General features: G+C 54.0%; 1 protein-coding gene across 6 annotated transcripts in view; it reads right to left on the bottom strand.

The window, feature by feature from the left end:
* Window positions 1-23,370, bottom strand: part of RANBP3 (RAN binding protein 3) — a 50,674-nt gene that overhangs the window by 23,256 nt on the left and 4,048 nt on the right. For 3 of the 6 annotated variants that reach the window (XM_068980704.1, XM_068980702.1, XM_068980701.1), the window contains exons 2-3: window positions 8,917-8,972; window positions 3,547-3,735 (exon numbers count right to left, since the gene is read on the bottom strand). In XM_068980704.1, coding sequence (XP_068836805.1) covers window positions 3,547-3,735; window positions 8,917-8,972 — 245 coding nt within the window. The remainder of the gene's footprint in view (window positions 1-3,546; window positions 3,736-8,916; window positions 8,973-23,370) is intronic. The other 3 variants (XM_068980707.1, XM_068980706.1, XM_068980705.1) reach the window with 1 other exon arrangement.

Raw genomic sequence — 23,370 nt, 5'->3', positions numbered from 1 at the left:
AGCCCCCTCTGCTGCTTGTGTGAGCTGCAGCCTGGCCTCTCCCCACCCCGTGGCCCCCATCAGAGAAGGCCTGAGCTTGCCGTCTAGGCCTGGTGCCTCGTGCTATCTTCCACTCCCTGGGGCACAAGTGGGGTTGGGCCCAGTGACCTGTAGCCCAAAGCTTGGGAGCTGCTGCTCCAGGGATGACTGTGAGGAGGGTCTTAAGAGCAGGCTCTCAGGATCTGTGATTTGGGGGAGCAGTCAGGATGGAAGTGGGGTGTGGAAGCCCCATGTCCTTCTCTGCTTCTTTCCATAGCAGAAGCCGACTCTTGATGATGTGGGCTTCGGGCTGACACCTTGGGGATGCTCAGATCAGGGCACCCTAACTGTGCACTTCACAGCGGCCGTAGGTCCCACATCAGTGGGTGGGGTGGGCAGGGTAGCCCACCTTCTCAGAACACACTGGAACCCTGGGGAGAAGAAGCTTGTCCTGTGAAGGGCATACGAACCTGTCACCAAGCACCAGACTGGAGGGAACACCTGGCTCAGGACAGGGCCAAGGGGCTGAGAAGCACCCGTCCTTTGTGTAAAGGCTGAATCGACGGCAATTACTAGTATTCCGTTTACTGAGACTTGCACCCTCCCCAGACAGGGCTTTTGTGAGGCTGCCTGGCGTGGGTGGCCTTGAGGGGACAAGGGCGCCAGGCCAGTCCAGGAGGTGGAGAAGGAGCAGGAGGCTGTGTCATAGAAGCTGAGACAAAGACAAACGGACAGTGAGCAGGAGTGAGCGGCGCTACCTTCTTGGCCTCCCAGAAAGATGAGAAACCAAGACCATGTCAGGGACATTCCTTCCAGAAAATACTAGTTGGCCTGCCAGGGACTCAGTGATCCGCACCTGGATGGACCCCCATCTGGACAGTCCAGCCAGAAAGTCTGCTGCTGTGACTGCAGGAAAATGGACACCTGGATGAAGACCCACTTGAGGGAGGCGCCTGCCAAGGCAGCCTCACCTTCACGTGGACCGCAGGCCCACTCACCACTGTTTATCCTTTGACTCAGGGAACCAGCTCAGAGCTTTTTACCCAAAAGGCAGACACTGAAAAAAAAGAGAAAATGAGGTAGCCTCCACAGATGCGCCTGCTGAGCAGGGGCGGATGAGTGGCGAAGCCCGTGCACATCCAGAGGACGGGCAGGCGAGCAGTCCGGCCAGGGGACTTGGTCCAGACTCTCAGTTTCCCAGTGGGGCTCGTAACACGTTTCAGGCTCGGGACTTCAGCCGGCAGACTTCAGCCAGGCCCGCGGTGAGCACTGGGAACACTTTCTCCAGGTCAGATGAAGAACTTAATCTGGATGTGGTTTGCTGTCCCTCAAGCTGCCTTGTGAGAGCCAGGTCTGCTATAAGGAGGCTGTTTCCTGGTCCTGGGGCTTCAACGGCCAGGGCTCTGATGAGACTGGAAGATGATAAGGGCCCTTTATAGGCAACAATTCAGTGTGCGATATATCGCAGCTTTACAATCCCCCGTAGGATCGTGGAATGAAGAACATGGAATGAAGAACAAGCTGAACGTGAGGGATGAGCCCTGTCAGGTTACATGTGGGTGTTTCCTGAACTCCAGAGTGAGACAGAGTGAGTGCCAAATCTGCTCTGAAGCAAGAGCAACTAGTCCGAGTTCACCACAGAAATATCTCAGCCCAGGAAGTAGCTGGGATCGGGGTTTATCCACACCCTAATTGACCTAAAAAACAAACTCTGCTGTGTCTTAGTGCCCCAAAAGCAGAAAAAGCCGCGGATGGCTGAGAGCTGTCACAAATGGTGTGACGGCAGTACTGCTGGGACTTCTGATGGAACCAGGGATGCCCAGTTACCATGTTAAAACCACACAGGGTATGCACGGGTGCGTGTGTCACAGGCATGGCCCTGTCCACGAAGCTGGCACGTTCAGAAACAAGCCCCCCTCCGCCCCAGGCCCTCTCCCACAGCAACATAACAACCATCTTCACGTTCCCTGCTATCGCCCTCGACCTGGCATCTTTCAGTCTGGGCACTGCTTGCGTTTCTCAGAATCAGAGCTTCTGACCTACAGTCCACAAGAATTGAGAAGCTGAGTTCTGCTGGCCAGGCCTCAGAAATCGGCATCTGGACTGGCCACAGAGAGAAGGCGAGGCCCTGTCTCACAGGCATTAGCAGAAAGGGGTCTGAAAGAGCCTGGCTTCTGGAAGGGCCGCTGCCATGATGCCACCTCTACCATTTGCCACCCTCCACAGAAAACCCTCGACCTCTGCAGCTGAAGGTTCTCCGTAAATTGCGTTCTTCAACCCAGACAGCAGTGGAGGGGCCCCGTGTCCTGGGCAGATCCTCACAAAGACCACCTGTTCTCAGGGAACTGGGAACATGTGCCTGCTGTCACCTGACTCAGGAGAAGGTTCCAGCGATGCTCTTGCCCAACCCAGAAAATGACTGCCTCTGAATTCCTGCTCTTGGCCCTCAAGTGGGGACCTCAGATTGGAATCTTCCCTGGGCTTCCTTCCCTCAAGCCCCCTTCCAGGCCACGAAGGACAGCCCCCAACAGGGACAGACTGGTTCTTCTTTTTCCACCACACACTGATTCCTCCAAATGTTAAGATTTGGCTCCAGCCTCACTTGGCTGAACATCACTTCTTTCTGTGAATCCCAGGGTCTGGTAGCTCTAGCTGAATTTCAATGGTTTCCTCAAGGACATGGGAGACTGGTGCTGTGACACAAGCAATCACTAAAGGTCTGGGAGAGGGCTGGGGCTGTGATGACCTGGGTGCCATGTGGTGGGGTGGGATCCTGTTCTCTTGAGTCACTTTTCCCTGATGTGGGAACGGGGGGCTCTGCCACTAGGTACCGAGAGGATGAAGCTTTCGATCCTGAATGGAGGATAATGTTTACCTTTCCCGATTTATCAAACTCCAAAAACTCCAGACATTTCTTGTTCTGGAGAATTCACAGTCTTCTCCACCTATAATCTTCCAAAGCCTTCTGAATACAAAGAAAAAGGGCTCAGGGGGCTCCCTCCGATTCAAAGGAAGCAGCTCTTCTTCCTGCTTTGATTGAAGACAAGCAGTTCACAGCCCAGCCACAGTCCAGACACAAGCGGTCTTGCAAAGCAACAGGCGTTAGACACCTTTTCCTACAGATCAAGGAAGCTGGAGCCTTTCGTGTTTCTAAGATACTGAATTTGAAAGCCTGAATTCAGGGAGAGACGGAAAAACGGAAGGAGGGAGAAGGGGCTGAATTGGAGGTGGAGAGTTCTACCCTGCTCCTCAATTCCTCTTCTGACCCTTTGCTTCTTTCACTAACAGGATTAGGTGCAGGCTGTGGATGAATGTTATCCTGACTAGAAAGGTCTCAGCATAGAAGGAGACGTGCTCCTTGCTGACTTTTTGGCAGCGGGAATTAAAGGGCGCCGAAGAGAGCCTTGTCATCTTTTCAGTTGTCGCCAGCTGCTGGTGACCTGGGGTCTGGATGTAAGGGCCGAGGGGGAGGGGCTGGTCTGGGTTGGGAGCCCTGGGCTGGGGGATACCAGGGGGAGGAGGACTTACCCCTGCCAGTTCTCGTGGAAAAGGAAGAAGCTGGGCTTCGGGAGCGCGGGCCAAAGCGCTAGCGGGGACAGGAAGCTCTAGGGCATGCTCACCAGCTGACTCGGGGTGACCCGTGCCATGGTGGGGGGCCTCAGCCTCCCCCCGAGGCTCCTCTCCCGAATCCGACAAGTCTTTTTGCTCTGCAGAGGACTGGGAGCAAAAAAGACAATTTTCCTTCAATGTAAACAAAGCCTGCAATGTGGGGCAGGGGAGGGGGTGGGATTCAAAGGTTGAGCATCTCCTGATGCTCCTGCCCGGGAGGGACGTCGGGCCAAGAGAGCTGGCCCTCCACGCTGTCAGAGGGCGGTGACATGGGCCAAGTGTCAGACCTGGCACTTTCTAAGGTGTCCAAGAAGTTGGACCCAGGTTTTGAAAACTGGCAGGCGGCCTCTGCGGCATGAAGCTCCTCTGCTGGTGGCAGCCATGAGGAAACGGTCTCAGTGACCAAACTGCCCCTGGGGTTAGTAAGCCATCCACTCAGACAACTCGGGAAGGGGGGTGAGGGCCAGCACCGTGTCTGGCCGCTGGGACTGGGGCTTCAGCAGGAGCTGCAGCCCCGGCAGCACCTCCCATCTGTGCCCGTAAACCCGAGAGGAAGGAAACGCATCCCTGCTCAGTGAGTGCAGGTGTCCAAGTGTCGGGGACCCAGCAAGCTGGGTGGAGGTCTGGCTGAAGGATGGAGCCCCTCAGCCTAGGAGTCTCCCGGGCCAGGCCTTATCTAGAAAACAGCCAGAGTAAGGGGAAGCCGGAATACTTTGAGGCAGTTCTTAGGGTTCAGGAGGGGCTTCTATGGAAGTGGCTTGTTGCAAAGCTGGTGGCCTGGATCCAACAGGTGGGCTCCGGTCCCCAAACCTCATCCACCACAAGCTTCTCTCACTTTGTGAATTGAATGACAACGGGGCCACCCTGTCTCCCTGTAGATGCAGTCACATTCCTCCTGCCTGTGAAGTGACTGAACCCTCTTTAGACAAGACTCGGGACTATTTTTAAATGTGTGAGCCTGCTGGATGAAAGCAACTACATAAAAGATTTAAGAGAACGTTCAAACACTCTTGGAAAAGCAAAAGCCACGTGACGTTAACACATCCACATGTCTGAAAAGTCGCCCAAGTGGACTCTTCTTATGCAGGGAGATCACAGACGTAAAGCCCTTCCTCCTCAGGCTGCTCTTCCAACTTGTGCCGGGCGCCGAGGCGGGGCCCCACACCTGCCTGCTGCTGCTTTACGGCCAGCACTGGATGCCCAGCCAGAGGGGACGAACCCAGAGCTCCATGGGAGACTGTCCATCTGTATACAGAACATCTAGGGTTTTTAAAACAATCCCCACTTTTCGAACAGAAAAGTTCAAATGCCCTTGCGTATGGCAGAGATGAAGTCTATACCAGAGAAACAAAAGAAATACAAATGCCACCCCAGCATTTTCTCCTAGGGTCTTGAGTATTTCTTCTGGACAAGGAAAGTAAGCTCTAAAGAGCCTGTAGGTTTTCAACATGTTTGTTAAAGTCAGACATTGGGATTTTGGCAGCCTTTAACATCATCCTAAGATACAGATGGCTGACAAAAAGCCACACACACAGAACACGCTTGTTACACACACAGTAAGCTCCCAGCATTGTCAGCGACACCCTGCTTTCTGCCCAACAGCAGACTGCTGTTGTAACTGCTTTCTGTCTTTTTACTGAACTGCTTTTTGTCTTTATTCTGCCACGGCAACCCCAAAGTCTTCTGCCTTCAGATTAACAAATATTTGGAAGATAAAGTAAATGAAAGGAACCTTCAGTTATCACAGTGTAACAACCCACAGAAGGAGATTCAAATTCTCTTCCTGTTTAAAAGAAAAAAACTGTCTTCATTCAAGGCAGTTAAGAAGGTTTCATTTTTGCCCCTAAAACACAAACGCGTGGAAACCCAAGCATCTTGTGAAGAGCGCCATCTTGAGGAAGTTCGGGCATAGGGAAGCGACAGCAAAGGCTCTTGCACTTGGTCTGGGTTTTGGCATCAAGACTGCAGTTCCAGCTGCCCGAGGCTCTGACACAGAACGATGGGAGGATCTGAGGACTCTTCCCAAGACCCAGGGATGCCGCCGGCAGGCCACCGATCTGTGGTTTGCTGTGAAGGCAGCTCAAACCTTGTCTATGGGACGGATAGAAAATCCTAGGTGGTTTCATCCCCAAACCAGCACCAAAAATGCCTGGGCTGGCAGCCTAACTTTTTTCTTCTCAGTTTCCAATTTTTTATCTTGATCATGATTTGGTAATAACAGCTGGCCCTCTGAAGGGGACTGGGGGCTCCTGGAGTACATCCCGTGGGTGCACTAGCGGTTTACGGATTACCCACCAAAAGAAGGGAATGGGCCCACAGGTGACAATGGGACTCCTTGATCTCTGTGGATCCAAAAGTGGCTCAGAAAATAGCTGTGTGGGTGACACTTAGGACAATTTCCATCTGGACTAAATATATTACAGGATGTTTCTGAACTAATGATCACTCTCTCAGGCGTGACCATGGCACTGGGGCTGTGGGGAGGAATTCCGAAGAGACAACTGTCTTTAAGGGAGAGCCGTCGGGGGCACAACTTACAGTTGAGTGTTTCTAGAGCCTGGTGGGCTGCAGTCCATGGGGTCGCTAAGGGTCGGACACTATTGAGCATCTTCACTTTCACTTTTCACTTTCATGCACTGGAGAAGGAAATGGCAACCCACTCCAGTGTTCTTGCCTGGAGAATCCCAGGGACGGGGGAGCCTGGTGGGCTGCCGTCTATGGGGTTGCACAGAGTCGGACACGACTGAAGTGACTTAGCAATAGCAGCAGCAGCATTTATGATAACGATGTTAACAGTGAAGCCTACCCAAGGTGGCTTCCCAAGGGTCCAGTCCATGGTACCATTCTTTTAATTTCTCTGAGGACTTGACAAAAATTTCAAAACAGAAAGTTGAAAACGGGCACAAAAGCTCACTTGGAAAAAAACAACAGCAGCCTGTTGTTTCCCAACCCTGTGGTGTGAGCAGGGAGGGCTGAGATGGCAGCAGGACGGGAAAGCAGCGGGGGCCCCAGGAAGGCGTGGTGGCTGCTCCTTGCAGACCCACCTTGCCCTGGCCCCGGGGGCCACACAGACACCAAGCCAGCTGTCTGGGCCTTTCCATGTCCTTCCCGCCTGATGCCCAAGTGGTCACAAGCAGCAGAGAAGGAGGAGGCCCCATGTCTACTGGGCAGCCGCCCACTCGGCAGCTCAGACATGGGCCTTGATGAACACACAGACTCCCCTGGCCTCTGCTGCAGAGGTTTTCCACGCCCTTCCAGTGATCTTGTCACACAAGTATGACAGTAGCGGACAGCCGGAATCTGAAGAGCTGATGGTCAGCTCTTTTTAGAAGCCCATTTAGAGCTGGCACCGAGTCAATATTCGGAGGTGCATGTTTTCATGAGGATGAGCATCCTGTTGGCAACTCTTCAGGTTGGAACTTACCCTGTTCGCATAACTAGAATCAACCTTCTGAAGGTAATGAGTGTAACTCGGCCTTTGAATAGACAAAGCAACAGAGCCATCTCAACCATGAAAACAGTACTGAAATAAGAATTAGTAATTTTAAAAGCATTTTAAATTCAGCTGAATAAACGTTACACTTTAGTTTTTCATCCTGCTGATTGTTGGAAAGTCTTCAGAATTATCTATTTCAATTACTTGTTTCAAATCTGGGTTGCCAACCGTTTTTTTTGTAAAGAGCCAGGTGCTGAATATGTTTGAATCTGCAGGCTGCCTGGTCTCAGTCCAAACTCCTTCATGCTGCAACTGACAGGGAGAGAGCAGCGACAAGTCCCAGTACACACTGGGCGGGGCTGTGTGCCAATAAAGTTTTATTAACAAAAACAGTTAGGACAGCCCTTAGTTTGTTGATCATCTAAAAGTGGTTCAAAAGAGAATCACAGTAAAATTCAAAATTCTAGAAAGTCCCGATTTTATGGAAAGCCTGAGTAAAATAAGTGACTTTCATATCTGAAGCAGAAACCAAACACGTTTACTTCTAAAAGCCAGAAGAAACACATCCGCCCCTTCACAGAGGCTGAACTTCCAAAGGACAAATGATAAAAGCACGTGAAACTAAACTGTATGTATCGGTCAGGGCCCAATGGGGAGGAGGCAGCTGAGGCTGACGGACCTAGAAAGCATGACCCAGGAAACAGAAGCAAAAAGGGAAGAACCTTTTCTTGTGTTTTCTGATTCCTCAGCAGAAGAACTGACAATGGGAAAGATTCATGCGAGAACAGCAGATAACACAGAAAACACCCTGCTAGGGGGTGGGGGGGTCTCAGGGCAGCTGCCGCTCCTCCCCGCCCCTGCCCCCACACTAGCACCGTTCCCCACAGCCCTCGAACGCTGCACTGCACACAGGGAGAAGACTGGCCTCTTCTCAGACCACGGGGCAGGGTCTACAGGCAGCGGCTCGGCTGCCAGCAGCCCCCAGCCTCAGGGCCAGTCACCTTCAGGAGGACCCACCTGGTCTGTGGGTCATGAGTCCAGAGCCGAGGGGCCCCTCAGAGGCTGTCCTCACTAACGAGACGCACACAGATTTCAGAATACTGGTGTCAACACAGTGCAGAGGTCACTCTGAGACCTTGCCGTGGCCACGACATCACACCTGCTGTCCCCGGGCACGAGGACAGGCACTGTCCACGTTTTTTTGACAAATAGGGGGAGTCCCCATATACCCCTGGGTCATCACAGAACATCAACTAACTCGAGACACAACCCCAACCTTCCATGCTGCCCCATCAGGGAGGGACACGGTCTGATGACTTCAAGGTGAATGACCACACGTGACAAGGACCACACATGGGAAGGCACTGCCTAGCCCTCCAGGCGCGCGAGCTCTTTACCATGAATTTGGTGAAGTATCTCCAACAACAGAGCCAAGCAGAAACGTAAAGCAACCTTTAAGGACAGGCAGTGAACACATGATGCAAGCCGGCTGCCAATTATTCTAAATGCACTTACGCCAAGTTGGCTGAGGCCAAAAACTCCCCTAAACGTAGTAAAGGTCCTGTTTTTCCTTACTCAGCACTGCTCCCACTCCTCCCCTCTCCTCCCACCTTCCTTCCCTCCTACCAGGTTCCCTGACGCACAGCAGTACTTCAACAGTGAATTAGAAGGAAGCGCTCTCTCTCTGTTTCTTAACAGGGTCTATGAGCCTTGTCCACGCACCCTCTGTTAACCCTGGGCCATGGTAAACCTAAGGCCACCAGGCCTTCTTCCCTGAGCCCCATGGCGGCGCTGCGACCTTCGGGGGGAGGTGGTGGGGGAAGAGGGGATGGGAGAACATACCGGCCCCTTACCTTTTGTCCTTTCTCCTTCTGAAACACAAAGACGGGCGGAGCAATGGCAGGCTTTTCTGCAAAAAAAAAAATTGGTGTTTTTCCCCCCAACACTGTATTCATACAGTAAACACAGCTACATTTGTTTGTGATAAGTTAAAAACAAAACACAAATCCAATATAAAACTAGTAACTCGAATGATCATCGGATCACCTAGAAAACAGTTTCTCGATATAAATGTGCAGTGTTCAGTGTGTAAAGCTATGTGCATCTTTCTGTGTGCATGTACACACCAATAAACGGTTTCAAGACTGGCTTAGAACGGCCATGTCACTGGAAGTCCGCAGGTTTAAAATGTTTGTTTTCAAATCTGCAGGCCAGCTGGGGCCGGGGGCAACCCATCCACAACCTCTGCCCACGAGGCACACGCTCTTTGGAGGATTACTGTGCTCAAGTCAGCTCTGCGTCCCCACCGGGGCGTCTCAGTGAGCGCCCGTTAGGGAAGAGTGTGGAGCTGTGAGGAGTTAGGGAAGAGTGTGGCGCTGTGAGGACTGAGAAGCCCAGCCTGCACAGCCACTGCTGGAGGGAGAAGCCCAGGGACACTGTCACTGGGCCAGGAGACAGCTGCCGCCGGTCGTCCTCAGTCAGCACCACTGGTCTTCCGTCCGAGGGGCCACGCCCCTGGCCCTCTGCCACCCGCCGGAGCGGGCACCGCCTTTCTGTCTGGGGCCTGAGTGCAGGGCTCTGGGTGTGCTCTTGAGCCCTGTGGGGGGCGGCATGGATGGGAAGCGGGGGCAGGGGGGTGTTGTTACGAACTTGGGCAGCATCTGCACAGCCCTTCCCCTGCCTGAGTCCTGGGCTGAGCCAGGAGCCCGCACTAGCACAGCCTTTACCCGGCAGGATGGGTGTGCGGTTCGCAGGCCACGAGGGCACTCGCGGGCACCTGGTCGGAGGGTAGGGTCTGGGGCATCTTGGGAGAGGAGGCTGAGCTGAAGCCTCAGCAGAGGAGCCCGGAATGGAGGGACAGGTGTGAAGGCGGCTCCTGAGGTGACGGGCAGCCTGAGAGGCAGATGGTGGCGATGTAAGGAGGTGGGGCAGTTGTGAAGGGGGTGGGGGGAGGAAAGTACAGAGAGACCAGTGTGTGGGGAAGGGGCGATGGCGACCACCCATATTGAAGAGGAGGGTGTGGGGACGAGGTGCGGGGAGATGGCCTCAGGACACTGTGCCCGCCCCACCCCCAAAACTCCCACGCCACGGAGGAGCAGGACAGACGCCCAGCTGCACTTTGGGATCATGGCCCACTGATGGTGACCGTTTCCTCCACTGCCTCACTCACTCTGGCACCCGAGTCAGATTCACCACGACAGTCCTCACCAGGTGCAGCCCACGTCGCCACCACTGGCGTGAGTGACAGCTTAGAGTCTGCAGTGCCACAGGGCAGGAGAGTGGGGGGCGTGGAAGGGTCTCCCAGCACAGATGTGCAGCTCCACAAACCCAGGTGAACGAAGAAGAACGAACGTGCTTATTGCTGGGCAGTAAGTGACAGCGAAGGTGAGCTGCAGGGACTCTGGGGACAGCAGCAGCTTTTCCACACACACGTCTACCACGGGGATGGCCAGACACCTGCCACTGCCCTTTGCCCAACAAGCCCAGCATCGAGGGCTGCGGGCCCGGGTCCCAGCCTTACTTCCGCATTCCACTCCAGGCCAGCTGCAAGGCTGGGGGCACGCAGGAAGGAGCTGGCATCAGCCCAAGGCCCACTTCCTACAGCCCTGGCTCCAGGCCAGAGGGGAGATGCTGTTTGCCCTGGCCCTAGGGGGCACCAGGCACGGCAGCGAGGCCAGACTGCTGGCAGTGACGGCACTCAGGCCCGGGACTTTCGCCAGAGCTGCCGGGGAAGGGGCCCCCTTGCTCTGCTGGGGCTGCTAAGCTGGTGGGAGAGGATCCCAGGGCTGCCAGCGGCCGAGTGTCGCCACAAGGGGAGCTGGAGCCGAGCCAACGCAGCTGGGAGCAACGCTGGGGGCAGAGAAGGAAGCGGAGCCCTGGAGGCTGGGCTGGAGGCCCCCAGTCAGCAGGCCCAAAGCTGACCCCACCTCCCACCCTGACTCTTCAGTTAAGCCAGCAAATGTTGACTTTTGCTTAAGCCAGCCTGAGCTTGATTTCTGTCCCTGAAAGGGGAGGCCTAGCCACTGCAGACCTCACTAAACACACAGTCACCTGGAGAAGAAACCCGGGACGGGCCTCCCAGGGAAGACAGGATAGGATGCCTGCTTGCTCTCATAGCAGCACTACCACCTGTCACACTGTGTGTGCGTGCGTGTGCGTGTGTGTGTGTGTGCGCGCGCGTGCAGGGTTAGGGCCTCTCGGCCCGAGTAAGACACCAACTCCATGAGATGGGAGGCCTTGCCTTGCCTTGCTCCCCTCCTGTCCCAAAGCTCGAGAACAGTCCTGGGCACCCTGAAGGGACTCAACAAGTAACTGAGGGAGGGACGAGTAAGGGGAGGGGCACTGAGAAAATGAGCGCCATGCTGGGCTGCAAGGAGGCCTGAGATGGAGAAGCAGCATGCAGACAGCAGAGGAAGAGCTCCCTGGTGCTGTGACTAGAGGCCCCGGGAGGGGCTGCCCGGGGCCCCCAGGGCGGGGTGGGAGTTGAACTGGTTTCGGCAGGGGGCTGGCTGTGGCTCATGGGGCCTGCCCAGTGCCTTCTGGAGCAGCGGGGGGCAGAGGGCAGCGAGGGGCACACAGGGCTCTGGGCTCTGTGAGTGGATCCGCCCTCCTTACCTCCACGGTCACGGCTGAGACCTCCCGTCTTTCCCCGCCTCTACCCTCACCCCTTGGGGTGGCCGCCGAAACCACTGGTGCGAAACTCACGCTTACAACCTGGCAACATCCTCCCCAACTTGAGGCACAGGCCAGCCCCGCCGACCACGACTGGGACACTGACGAGCCCTGGTTCCCGTGTGCCCCATGCTTCTGTCACTTTGGGACTTTCGTCCGCTTTAGTCCCTCTGCCGGGAAGACAGTCTCGCCTTCTCTTCCCCAGGTGCTGACACTGCTTCCCCTGGGAAGCTCCCAGTTTGAACTGGGCTCCTGAAGCCTGCTCTGGCTTATATCTGCATGGGTGACACCAAGGCTGCCTGTCAGGGAGTCTGAGGGACCACAGACAGCCCCCAGAATAGATTTGTGCCCCTATGACCCGGTGCGTGGAGGGTGAGAACTGTCCGTCATGTCTGCACTGAACCGCCCCCCCCGCCCTTCTTCCTGTGGGAGTGCCAGCTGCCATGTAATCACATAGGCAGATGAAGCCCTTACTTGGTGCAAGGCACCATGGGAAAAATGAGGACGAGGAAACTGGGGGCAGAAAACTTCAGGGTAAAACATCTTGTGAAAGCGGAGGGGGGTGTGTGTACATGCGGCCTGGCACCACGGAGCCTGGGGGCTCCAGGTGGCGGTGGGACAGGGCGGGGTGGGTTATTTGCTCGCCGGCTGCGTCTACCCCTGGACCATAAGCTTCCTGAGAGCCTCTGCCTGTTCACAGCCAAATGCAGTCTCATACCTGACACGTGATCGACACACAGTCACAAAGCGAGCGCAATGCTGCCACTGGGGCCAGGGAGACCCCTTGGATGGGAGGTTTGGCAGTCATGAACTTCAGTCAGTTCTCTACCAAAGACACAGAGTACCAGAGCCACGCGAGTTCCATTTCTGCTCATCCACTTCAGGGCCCCAAGCCTGTAACCCGTAGGTCAGTCCTGACTTCACGACAACACACACGCGCCCTCCTCCAGGCAGGCTGGTCTTCAACTGGCCCGTGTCACCACCTGTGTGGTCACCAGATGAGCACCATCACACAGGAGACTGAGATCCCAGCGTGGGGAAGGAGTGGGGACAACGGCAACGAGGCTCCTAAGGTATGCCCGAGACCCCAGCCCAGCTCTGCTTTCTCAAGTGAACTTCCAGATGTGTAAGCTGGATTTAGAAAAGGCAGAGGAACCAGAACAAGCTGCCGACATTCGCTGGATCACAGAGAAAGCTAGGGAATTCCAGAAAACATCTACTTCTGCTTCACTGACTATGCTAAAGCTTTTGTGCAGATCACAATAAACCGTGGAAAATTCTTAAAGAGATAGGAATACCAGACCACTCTACCTGTCTCCTGACAAAACCTATACGCAGGTCAAGAAGCAGCAGTTAGAACCAAACATGGAACAACGGACTAGTTCACAATTGGGAAAAGAGTACATCAAGTCTGTATATTGTCACTCTGCTTATTTAACTTATATGCAGAATACATCGTACGAAATGCCAGGCTGAATGAATCACAAGCTGGAATAAAGACCTGGAGAAATATCAACAATGTCACATATGCAGATGATACCAATCTAATGGCAGAAAGTGAAGAGGAACTAAAGAGACTCTTGATGAGGGTGAAGAGGAGAGTGAAAAAGCTGGCTTAAAACTCAACATTTAAAACACTAATATCATGGCATCCAGTCCCATCACTTCATGGCAAAGAGAAGGGGAAAAAGGGGAGGCAGTGACAGGTTTTATTTTTCCTGGGCTCCAAAATTACTTTGGACAGTGACTGCAGCCACGAAATTTTAAAAGACATTTGCTCCTTGGAAGGAAAGCTATGACAAATCTAGAGAGCATAACAAAAAGCAGAGACATCACTGTGCTGACAAAGATCCGTCTAGTCAAAGCTATGGTTTTTTCAGTAGTCATGTATAGATGTGAGAGTTGGACCATAAAGAAGGCTGAGCACCAAAGAACTGATGCTTTTGAACTGTGACGCTGGAGAAGACTCTCGAGAGTCCCTTGGGCTGCAAGGAGGTCAAACCAGTCATTCCTAAAGGAAATCAGTCTGGAATATTCATTGGAGGAACTGAAGCTGAAGCAACAATACTTTGGCCACCTGATGAGAAGAGCCAACTCATTGGAAAAGACCCTGATGCTGGGAAAGACGGAAGGCAAAAGAAGAGGAGGGCAGCAGAGGATGAGATGGTTAGATAGCATCACTGACTCAGTGGACATGAGTTTGAATAAACGCCAGGAGATAGTGAAGAACAGGGAAGCCTGGGGTGCCGCAGTCCAGACACAACATAGCAACTGAACAACAAGGGGGACGGGGCAACGAGGCTTCCAGGGAGTGCCTGGAATCCCAGCCCAGCTCTCCTTTCATGCGTGAAGAGAAAACCACCTCCACAGATTTGTAGAGACTAAGGCCACCACAAAGACCTAAGACAGTAAAAGGTTAATCAAATGCATGCTATTTAGTGCAGAGTCTGTCCACCAGGTGTTTTAAATGTTGCCCAAAACTATCTAACCAGGGAACCCTTTGCAAGAACACCTGTGATGAGGCCTGAGAACAGTGGGTAACTGCAGTCAGCACTGCTGTGTGAAGTGGGGCGGGATTCAGAACCCCAAGTCACCCGGAAGAATGGCCCTCCTCTGGACAGAGTGGGCACTACTGTCAGGGATGCACTGGGGGTGCCCGCCTCACCTCAGCTTTCCAAGGTGCCGATGCCAAGTCCAAGGTGGCTGCTCTTGGTCTGAAACCCTCCTCCACTGTCCCCCACACAGCCCTCCTCAGCTCCAGGGCCCCAGGGGGCTACCCCAGCCCAACTGTGATCCCAGCTCCCAGCCAGGGAAAGCCCTTACCCCTGCCTCAGGAGGGTTTCTAGGGTGTGGTAGTGACACAGAGAGACACGTCCCCTGCCTGCCAGGAGCCGACTTCAGACTTAGCTGAACATTACAACAGAGAGGAAGCACAGAGTGCAGGGCTGGGGCACCCAAGCCGGTGAGGCTGCAGAGGAGCAGCCCATCAGGGAAGGCTTCTGGAGGAAGCGCCTCTAAGCAGAAGGCGGAGCAGCACTTGGCCAAGCAGCCAGGAGCAGGGAGGCATGAGGACGCACTGGAGGAACTCGAGGAAGGTCAGGGTGGGACACGCCCCAGCCCGGGGTGAGAGGAGCGGGGGGCAACCCCCCGTGACTGCACGGCCCAGGGGAGACGCTCCTGGAAGGTAAGCACCAATAACACTTAGGCGGGTAGTTTCTTTCTTGAGTAAAGGAACTAAGATGGCTGTGAAGAAGTCAGGGGGTCCCTGAGGTGCAGGCTGCCTCTGGACCCAAGGGTCCATAAACCATCCTCTCGGTTGGGAGTGGAGGTCTCTGGGTAAGAAAGGGATCACCGAGGAGCCAGGTCCTTCTCCTAAAGCACAAACTACTGACCCAGGGCCCAGGTTGGGGGAAAGTCCTCAGATGGCTGGGTGCCTGTGTGGGAAGCTGTAAAAGCCCCACCCTGAAGGCACCTCTGTTATCTGTGTGACACCTCTGTCAGGAAGAGGGCCCCTTAAACTGTCTCCTGAAAGAGGAGGTGAGGAGGGTCAGAAAGAAGAGGAGAGTTTTACAAAGCGTCATGCTTGACAGATTTAAAACCGTGGGCTTTCTGACACCACCGCTACAGGCAGGGCAGGGGACAGGGAGGGTTCACTGGTGTCTTTTCTGCCCAGAGATTGACTGGTGGTAAAACCCTTAAAACAAAATGACTTGTGTGTCTATTTCGGATGCAGCAGGAAAGGGGGATGGAGCGGGTACAGACCTGAAGCCAGTCTACGGTGGAGGAGTCCCGAGGGAAAGGGTGGGTGGCGGCAGCTGCCCAGATGCAAGGAGCTGGCCTGGACCGCAGCGGCAGCCCCGTGGTAGGAGGGTGTGTGTCCCAACCCTCCAGGGTGACACAGGTCTTGGGAGACCCATCTTTAAACGCCTCCCAGCCTCTGCCATGCAGTCACAGCAAGAACACTCCAGATGGGGTGTCCAGACCCTCAGATGGTCTCACCCATCAGTGGTCACTGATTGTGGGGTACTGATGGACCAGGCAGGTGCTCAGTGCTTTGCTGGCAACACTGTCCTGCCTGAATCTTCACAATCACCTGAAAGGGCAGGTCCTTAGTTTACAGAACAGGAAACGGAGACGCAGGCCAAGTGACTTGTCCAAGGTGGGGCTGGGCCTCCAACCCAGGCAGGTCTGACTCTGGCCCCTGACCTCCACTGCTCTCCCCCCACCGCAGGGGCAAAAGGGAGAAAGTCACTACCCTAGCCTGCTTCCTCCCATCTCTCCCGCTTAGGAGGGCCTCGAAGCTGAGACACTGAGACTTTTCTGTTGAGAAGGAACATCAGGAATAAAGCAGCTACAGTGAACATTCTAGACAGACATCTCTGGAAGAGTCCCAAAGAAACTAGCCGGTGAGCGGTGGGCTTTCACCAAGTCACGAGACCATCTGCTTCGGATGAGCAAGCATGCAGTTAAGCCAAGGGCAGATCCTGATGGTCCTCAGAGAAAAAATGAAGACCCACTCCGAGGTGCATGCTCCACGGAGAGGCAAGCCACGCCGTCTTCATCTGTCAAACGTGTAACCGTGGGATGTTCCGTGTAACACTTCCACTGTCTAAGCTGGAAACACACACACACACACACACACACACACACTCACCCCCGCACGCAGGCTTTCCTTTTCCACTGTGCTGTGCAGGGAGGTATGTACACAGAAACCACGGGCGGCTGCTCCATGACAAGCTCTGGCACCCCCCCGTGGCGGCTTGACTGCCTGTGCCTGAGGACGTCTGTTAAACTAAACAGAAGAAACTGTAGACCCCAGAGAGCACACTGGACCACCTTGGCCTGTTCTGTTTATCCCCCTACTAAAATGATGTCTCCAACACCTGCCAGGAAACAGCTCCCATCTGGAAAGCCACTTACAATTCTTGACCAAAATGTCAGTAAGGTACTTGTGCGAAATGAGCTTTAATCCTGGGCTGATGTGGCTTAATCTTCTTATCTGTGCAAAAAATATGGAAAGCATCTTGCCAGCCAAACAACGGTCTGTTAATACGTGGCAACCGCTTTAATCCCCCAATACTTACTATCTCAACCCTTCGAGCCGTTTCTTTTCTCAGGAATTATTATAAACAGTTCAGTGCAGCAACATAAAGGTGAATTTGTCACCAATGTGTCAACACTGTCCACCAGCTAATTCTCCAGTGAAGAATGGAACTGATCTCCATCGTGCTGTTGCTAGGCGACGCCTCTGATCTCATGCACCGCAGACTCCGAGGCCCCACGGCCCAGCCACTGTGGGGTGTGGGCCCCTTCGTTCCTTTTTTGGTGTTCGAATGTGTTTTGCCTCAGGCAGCTCTCAACTGGTCTCACAGAGACCACAGGAGCACATGGCTGAGAGATGATGATCTTATCCCTTCTTTCTGGAATGCTCTTCCTCACACCGTTACCTTCACATACTGAAATCAAGCCACTGCTCAGGGCTCCAACCTTACCCTGACAACTGCAGGGATGACAAATGGCTCATATTTGTTCAGTGGCCCTTCCCAGACCCTGGCACTTCACACACTCCATCTCATTCAGTGTCATCACAGCCCCATGGCAGAGAAATCATTTATCATCTCTGATTTGCAAATCACGGAGCCAGACTGGGAGGCCTTGGAGAGATGGGTGCCCTAAGTCATGATGGGTCCCCATAGCGGGGGTGGGACCAGAACCCTAAGCCTGACTTCCAAGTTGGCCGCCTCACATCCCTCACAACCTCTCAGGCCAAGCTACATCAGCCTTCTTCTCTTCTAGAACTATTGGCCCAGCAGACCCCTACGACCTTCCCATCCTTGCCCCATCAACTCAGACTACAACATCCTGGGGCACACCCTGCACTGCGCATACCCCTGGGCCTTAAATCCCAGAAAAACCCCATTCGCCTATTACTAAATCAAAGTCAGCAACCGCACCTACAGCAACCAAGAAACCAGGGAGCCAGCTTCGACAGTAGTTCTCTGTTCTACCACTAGATGGCGTGACAAGAGCACAGCTGAGCTGAGATTGGGCATGAAGGGGGGGAGCTCCCAAACGCAATCTCAGGACTACAAGACCTCTGCGGAGGCTGCAGACCAACCAAGGAAACCTGGAAACGCGGGCACTGGGTTCTGTGTGCGTTCAGGTGGGCCTCCACCACCCGGAGTTGGGATCCCCTGCAGGTGAACTCTTTCCACACATGCCTGTGTCTGTCAGCGCAGATGGGACCCCCACTCTGTCGGTTCAGAAGGACTGGACCCAAAGACGCACATCCAGAGCTCGGGAAGCGGCTGGCTTTATTATCTTACTCTAATTACACACAGGACACTGCAGATACACGGACGCCATCTCAAAGCGTGGGTCTTGGACTCAACTCCAGTTGCCAGTCCCTCTCCAAGGGCTGCCTGACCACACACTCTCCATTTCTCAGAATCCCTGGAACCCTTCTGAGGCCGAGAGAATCACCGAGATGATTGGCCAGTCCACCGGCCAAGCCCTGCTCACAGCAGTACGACCTCCTGAGCACCCACAAGGGCCCAGGGGCCAGAGACAGGACGAAAGGTGGATGAGGCGACAGCCCTCTTCTAGTGGGAAGAGGGAAGGAAAAACACGAAGCAGAGGCGTGCAGGGGTCACAAGGGGGCATTGGGTGGGTGAGGGAGTGAGCCAGGCGAAGGCAGAGTACCCGGCGGGGGGGGGGGGGGGGCCCTCAGCGTGAATGAACAAAGGGCAGGAAGAACCCTGAGGCCTACGTGACCCAAGAGCTCCTGGGGGGACGGGGGGAGTGGGAGTGGGGAGGGAGGGGGTGTGTGGTGAGGAGTGAGTGGAGGTGCGGCATTCACATCCCACCCCACCCTGGCAGGGGTCCTCGGGCAATCTTTCCCATCTTGGTGTGCTGGGATGTTTTTAATAAGGTCACCGGGGGTGGTGAGGAGAAGAGATCTCCGGTGGATGGGAGTCTGACTGTTCTGGGGACAGAGCCTCCAGTGTCTGAGCTGGGGGAGGGCTGAGACGACCGTGCGAGGCTGTGGAAGCATGGTCCACTCGCTCAGCGGCTGACAGGACCCTCACTCTGACAACAAGACTCCATGAACAGGGGTCCCATCCATGTGGCACTGATGATGCGTGACCCAGGCCCTGGGTGCTCAGATTCCCTATGGCCACTCAATGCTGCAAAAGGTTCTTTCTCCTCTGAGCACAGGGGGCCTTCTTTTCTAACTCCTGCCATGGTAGAGGCCACATTCTCTGGAACTATTTTGCCCAAGCTTGCTGTGCTGTGACAGATACAACACAGGCGTTCATTCTGGGCTGACGAATTCCTGAAATCCAGTGTGGCCAGCCTGGAGGATGTTTAATTTAGCAAAGGCATTTAAAATACGATGCAAAAGTGAGGCTTGCCTCCTGAACAGGGCGTGGAGAAACCACTATCATCTCTGTCAGGAGAACAGGTGCCCAGGGAGTCAGAATGACCCACTGGGAAGCATGAGCTAGGCTCTGAGACTCAGTGGCTGGAGGTGGGCACACTGGGACAGGCCGACTCTTCCAACAGACCCGGCCCTGAGCTTCAACCCCTGTGCAAGGGGATTGCTCAAACACAGAGCATCTTGGAATGCCCTCATCTTGAACTTGGAACAGTGCTGAAGGTCATGGAAAACAGTTCCCCTTAACTGGGACATGAAGTCCATCACACCATGATGCCAACGGCTGCCAAGAGGCCATATGGGAAAAAAAAGGTCGGCAGGGTGAGCCCTAAGCTCTACCTGGCAAACAATTTACTTCTGGACAGTTTTATTTGCCCCCCTCCCTCCCACTGGGTGATGTCTGAACATTTTTGGTTCCCATGAGGGCAGGAGCTGCTAACGGCATTTGGCATTTGGTAAACAGAGATCACAATGCTGACCAGCATCTCACTGTACACAGGATGACTCCCCCATGCCCAGAGAATGAGCCACCCACACATCAACTGTGCAGTTGAGAAACCACACGTTAATTATGTACAAGGAGGCCGGGTCAGATTCCCTAGCTCATGCTGTACACCGAAGTAAATTCTCAGTGGGTCAGAATGCACAAATCAGGGTGGCACCCCAGCTTCTGTGAATAACCTCCTCTCCCTCCCCACTCAGTCTGTATATTTAAATGTGTGCAGCATCTCAGGACTTCAGTAGAGATGACTATGCCACACAGTCGTGTGTGTGTGGGGGGGGGCAGGTAGGGGGAGGTCAACAGAATCCCCTAACCCAGGGGTACTCAAACGGTGGTGACTTTGCCCCCAAGGGGACATCTGACAATATCCGGAGACATCTGGGTAGAGACCAGGGACACTGCCAAACATCCCATGAGACACAGTGCGGCTGGAGGACAGCTCCCACCAGCACCAATGAAACTTGGCTATGGCCCGAAAGGAGCTCTCCCCCTAGGATCCATCAGCGGACTAACAGCAGGAACCGATGCGGCTCCCCACATGCTAGTGGGCCCATCAGCCACCACGTGTTCCCTCCACAACAATCCGCAGACTAGAGAGCACCGCTCCTATTTTACAGATGCAGGACCGGAGGTCAAACAATTTGCCCAAGATCCTGGGCAAGTAAGTGACAGAGATGAGACACAAACCCAGAGCACTTCCAACTATGCCACAAGCTATCAGCTGGAGGCTGCCTGTTAGCTCCAGTCTAAGATTCCTGTGAGGCCCGAGACAGGGGAGAAAGTCCCACAGACCCTGTACAGGCCCCACTCAGGCCCTTCACACTGGGCTCCACTGGCCCAAGCCAGTGTTTCTCAAACTTTTTGACCTTGGGAACTGGAGAAGGAAACAGCAACCTATGCCAGTATTCTTGCCTGGACAGAGGAGCCTGGTGGGCTACAGTCCATGGGGTCACAAAGAGTTGGACACACTGAGTGACTAAACGATAATAACATGTTAGAAACTGAACTAAGAGACATCAGAAATTAGTTAATTTACTTAAGATAATAATAGTGAAGTTTTATCTAGATAACACACTTTTATGAATAATAACTATTATTTTTGAAACAAAAACACTAGGGAGAAGAGGGACATTATTTTATATTTGGACCCATGTTTTAACATCTGGCTTAACAGGAGACAACCAGGCTTTCTTATCTGCTTCTGCAGCCCATCTGTAACACTATACAACCTCTGGGAAAAAAACAGCACCATCCATTCACAAGGAGTGTGAAAAGGGCAAATGATGCCTTTGCATTGTTATGAAAATAGTTTTGAACTCGCAGTCCCCTTGAAAAGGTTGAAAAGTCCCCTTGAAAAACTCCCAGTGCCCCTGGACTATCTTGGAGAAACGCTGCTCTGAGCACTAGCATTTCGAGTGCACAGAATCCTGAATTAATGATGGACCGCCAAACCCGTCTGCTGAGGGTCTCTGCCACGGAGCACCCAGTGCTCTGAACACATCTGAGAGGTGCTAGAGCCACTGGACTGAAGCCCACAGGCCAGCTGAGGTCAGGCAGGCCCGGGGAGGGGGGAGCAGGCAGGTTCCCAGCTGGCCGGGGCAGCAGGGGGCTGGGGCGGGGGGCTGCCTGTGGTGACTGGGAAGCACAGCCTGTCTCAAGGGGGCGCTGTGCCTCAGTCCTGGCACATCACTGCCGGGCAGGAACACCAGCTGAGGCTGGTGCTGTTTTCCAAGAGAGATCAGAAATCTGGATTGTTCTTTTCCCTGAGGCCTTAGAATCCTTACTCTGCTCCTAACTAACAGCAAACAAAGACAAACCCAACGGACCAAATTACATACTGTTTGTCCCGGAAGTGAGGTCACAACTCCTGCCTGGGGTTTTTGACTCTGGCTCTGTGCTGCAGAAAACCGGTGGGGTCCTAGACACCGCAGACCTCCTGGCCTCCTCCAGCCATCTCCGACGGTGCAGCCAAGTGTGGGTTCTAGTTTTCCTCCACAACCTCCTTAAAGTAAGCGTGAAGTGCAGTCGGGGTTAGGACTCGCAGTGAGGGCTACACAGCTGCAGCAGGTGGAGACAACCAAGGGTGAGGCAGAGTGTGGACACTTGGGGGCCTCACCTGCTCTGCGGCCCTGAGCGGCCTAGCTTCCCACCAAGGAGCGCACAGCCACGCTGGACAGGGCTCCACGGGATCACAGGAAGGCGGCAAAACAAACGTCGAAACAAAACAGAGAACCCCTGCTGCTTGCTGCTGGCGCCGCCACCACCACCAGATCTTGCCTCCTGCTCGCTTCAAAGTACCATGGAGAGCTACCTGCCAGAGGCTCGGCGAGGCGGCAGCAGCTACCTCTGCCCGTTGCCTTCGTCAGGCAGCTCCCATCACATGAGAAACAGGCCCTGTCCAAGTCCCCCAGACATCCCCCAGACGCATCCTACTGCTCCCCAAACGGCCCCCATCTCCCACTTTACTCCAGACCATTCTCTGTCTCTGAACTCAGGTGGGAATTCGACTGGTACCTAAAACACCCTCTTCGCCAGGCCCAAACACCGCCCCCCTCCCAATACCATTCAAAGCTCTGCCCTTACTTCTGTCACCTCTCTCTCTCCAGATGCTTCAGCGTGTAAGCACACAGCAGAGCCTGACCTGTCCTATACCCAACGATGCCCGCAGGAAATGGTGGCACAGTGTGAAAGAATCCACCTGTCAGGAGATTTGGCTTTGATCCCTGGGTTAGGAAGATCCCCCAGAGGAGGAAAAGGCAATCCACTCCAGTATTCTTGCCTGGGAAATCCCATGGACAGAGGAGCCTGGTGGCTACAGTCGATGGGGATGCAAAGAGTTGGACACAACTTAGTGACTAAACAACCACAGTGGGACTGCTGGGTGAGTCCGTTTTCCAGTTAACTGAGAGGCAGGCTGAAGACACGGTGGAAGAGTTTTAAACTTGCAGAACTACAACCATGTTTCGTCTGTACACAGGATCTTGGGCAAAACTTAACATTTTCTTCCAAGTATACAAAGGCATGGCACCCTCAGCCCTAATCTGCCTCAGGTGAGACACACGGGGGAGTTCAATGTACACTCTGCAGGGCAAACCTCAGGGTTAATGTTTATTGTTTAAGTTCATGAAACTTTGAAAAATTGTTTCTCACTTATCCTAACTATTAAGTTGAGGGCAGGGCAAGTGGGTGGTAAGAATCAAGTGAACGGAGAACTTCAACCATTGGAATTCTAGCGCATCAATAAACAGTCAGCTGCATCTCATCCTCTCAGGGGTTAGGTTTGAAATTAACAAGGTGAGGGACTTCCCTGGTAGTCCAGTGGTTAAGACTGAGCTTCCACTGCAGGGGAGATGGGTTCGATCCCTGGTCAGGGATCCCACATGCTGCACAGCATGGCCAAAAGCCAAACAAACAAAAGGCAAAAAACAAGTCAGGTGAGTAAAGAAAGACAAACCACCCTTGAAAATCTCCGGACTGCTATCTGGTCAGGCCAGATCGGGGGTTCTCAATGGGGGGCAACTATGGGAGTCCCCCACCCCGCCACTAGGGGACACTGAGCAACATCTGGACATTTCTGGTTGTCATGACAGCGGGAGGGTGCTACCAGCATCCAGCAGGTGGAGACCAGGGAAACAGATCAACATCCCAGGACACCCAGCACAGCACAGAGAATGCTCTGGCCCCAAATGCCTGGAG

This window comes from Capricornis sumatraensis, chromosome 9, assembly GCF_032405125.1.
Source record: "Capricornis sumatraensis isolate serow.1 chromosome 9, serow.2, whole genome shotgun sequence".
In the NCBI taxonomy this organism is placed as follows: Eukaryota; Metazoa; Chordata; class Mammalia; order Artiodactyla; family Bovidae; genus Capricornis; species Capricornis sumatraensis.
Note: the sequence above shows the minus strand (reverse complement) of the source record. Positions and strands in the feature narration are given on the sequence as shown.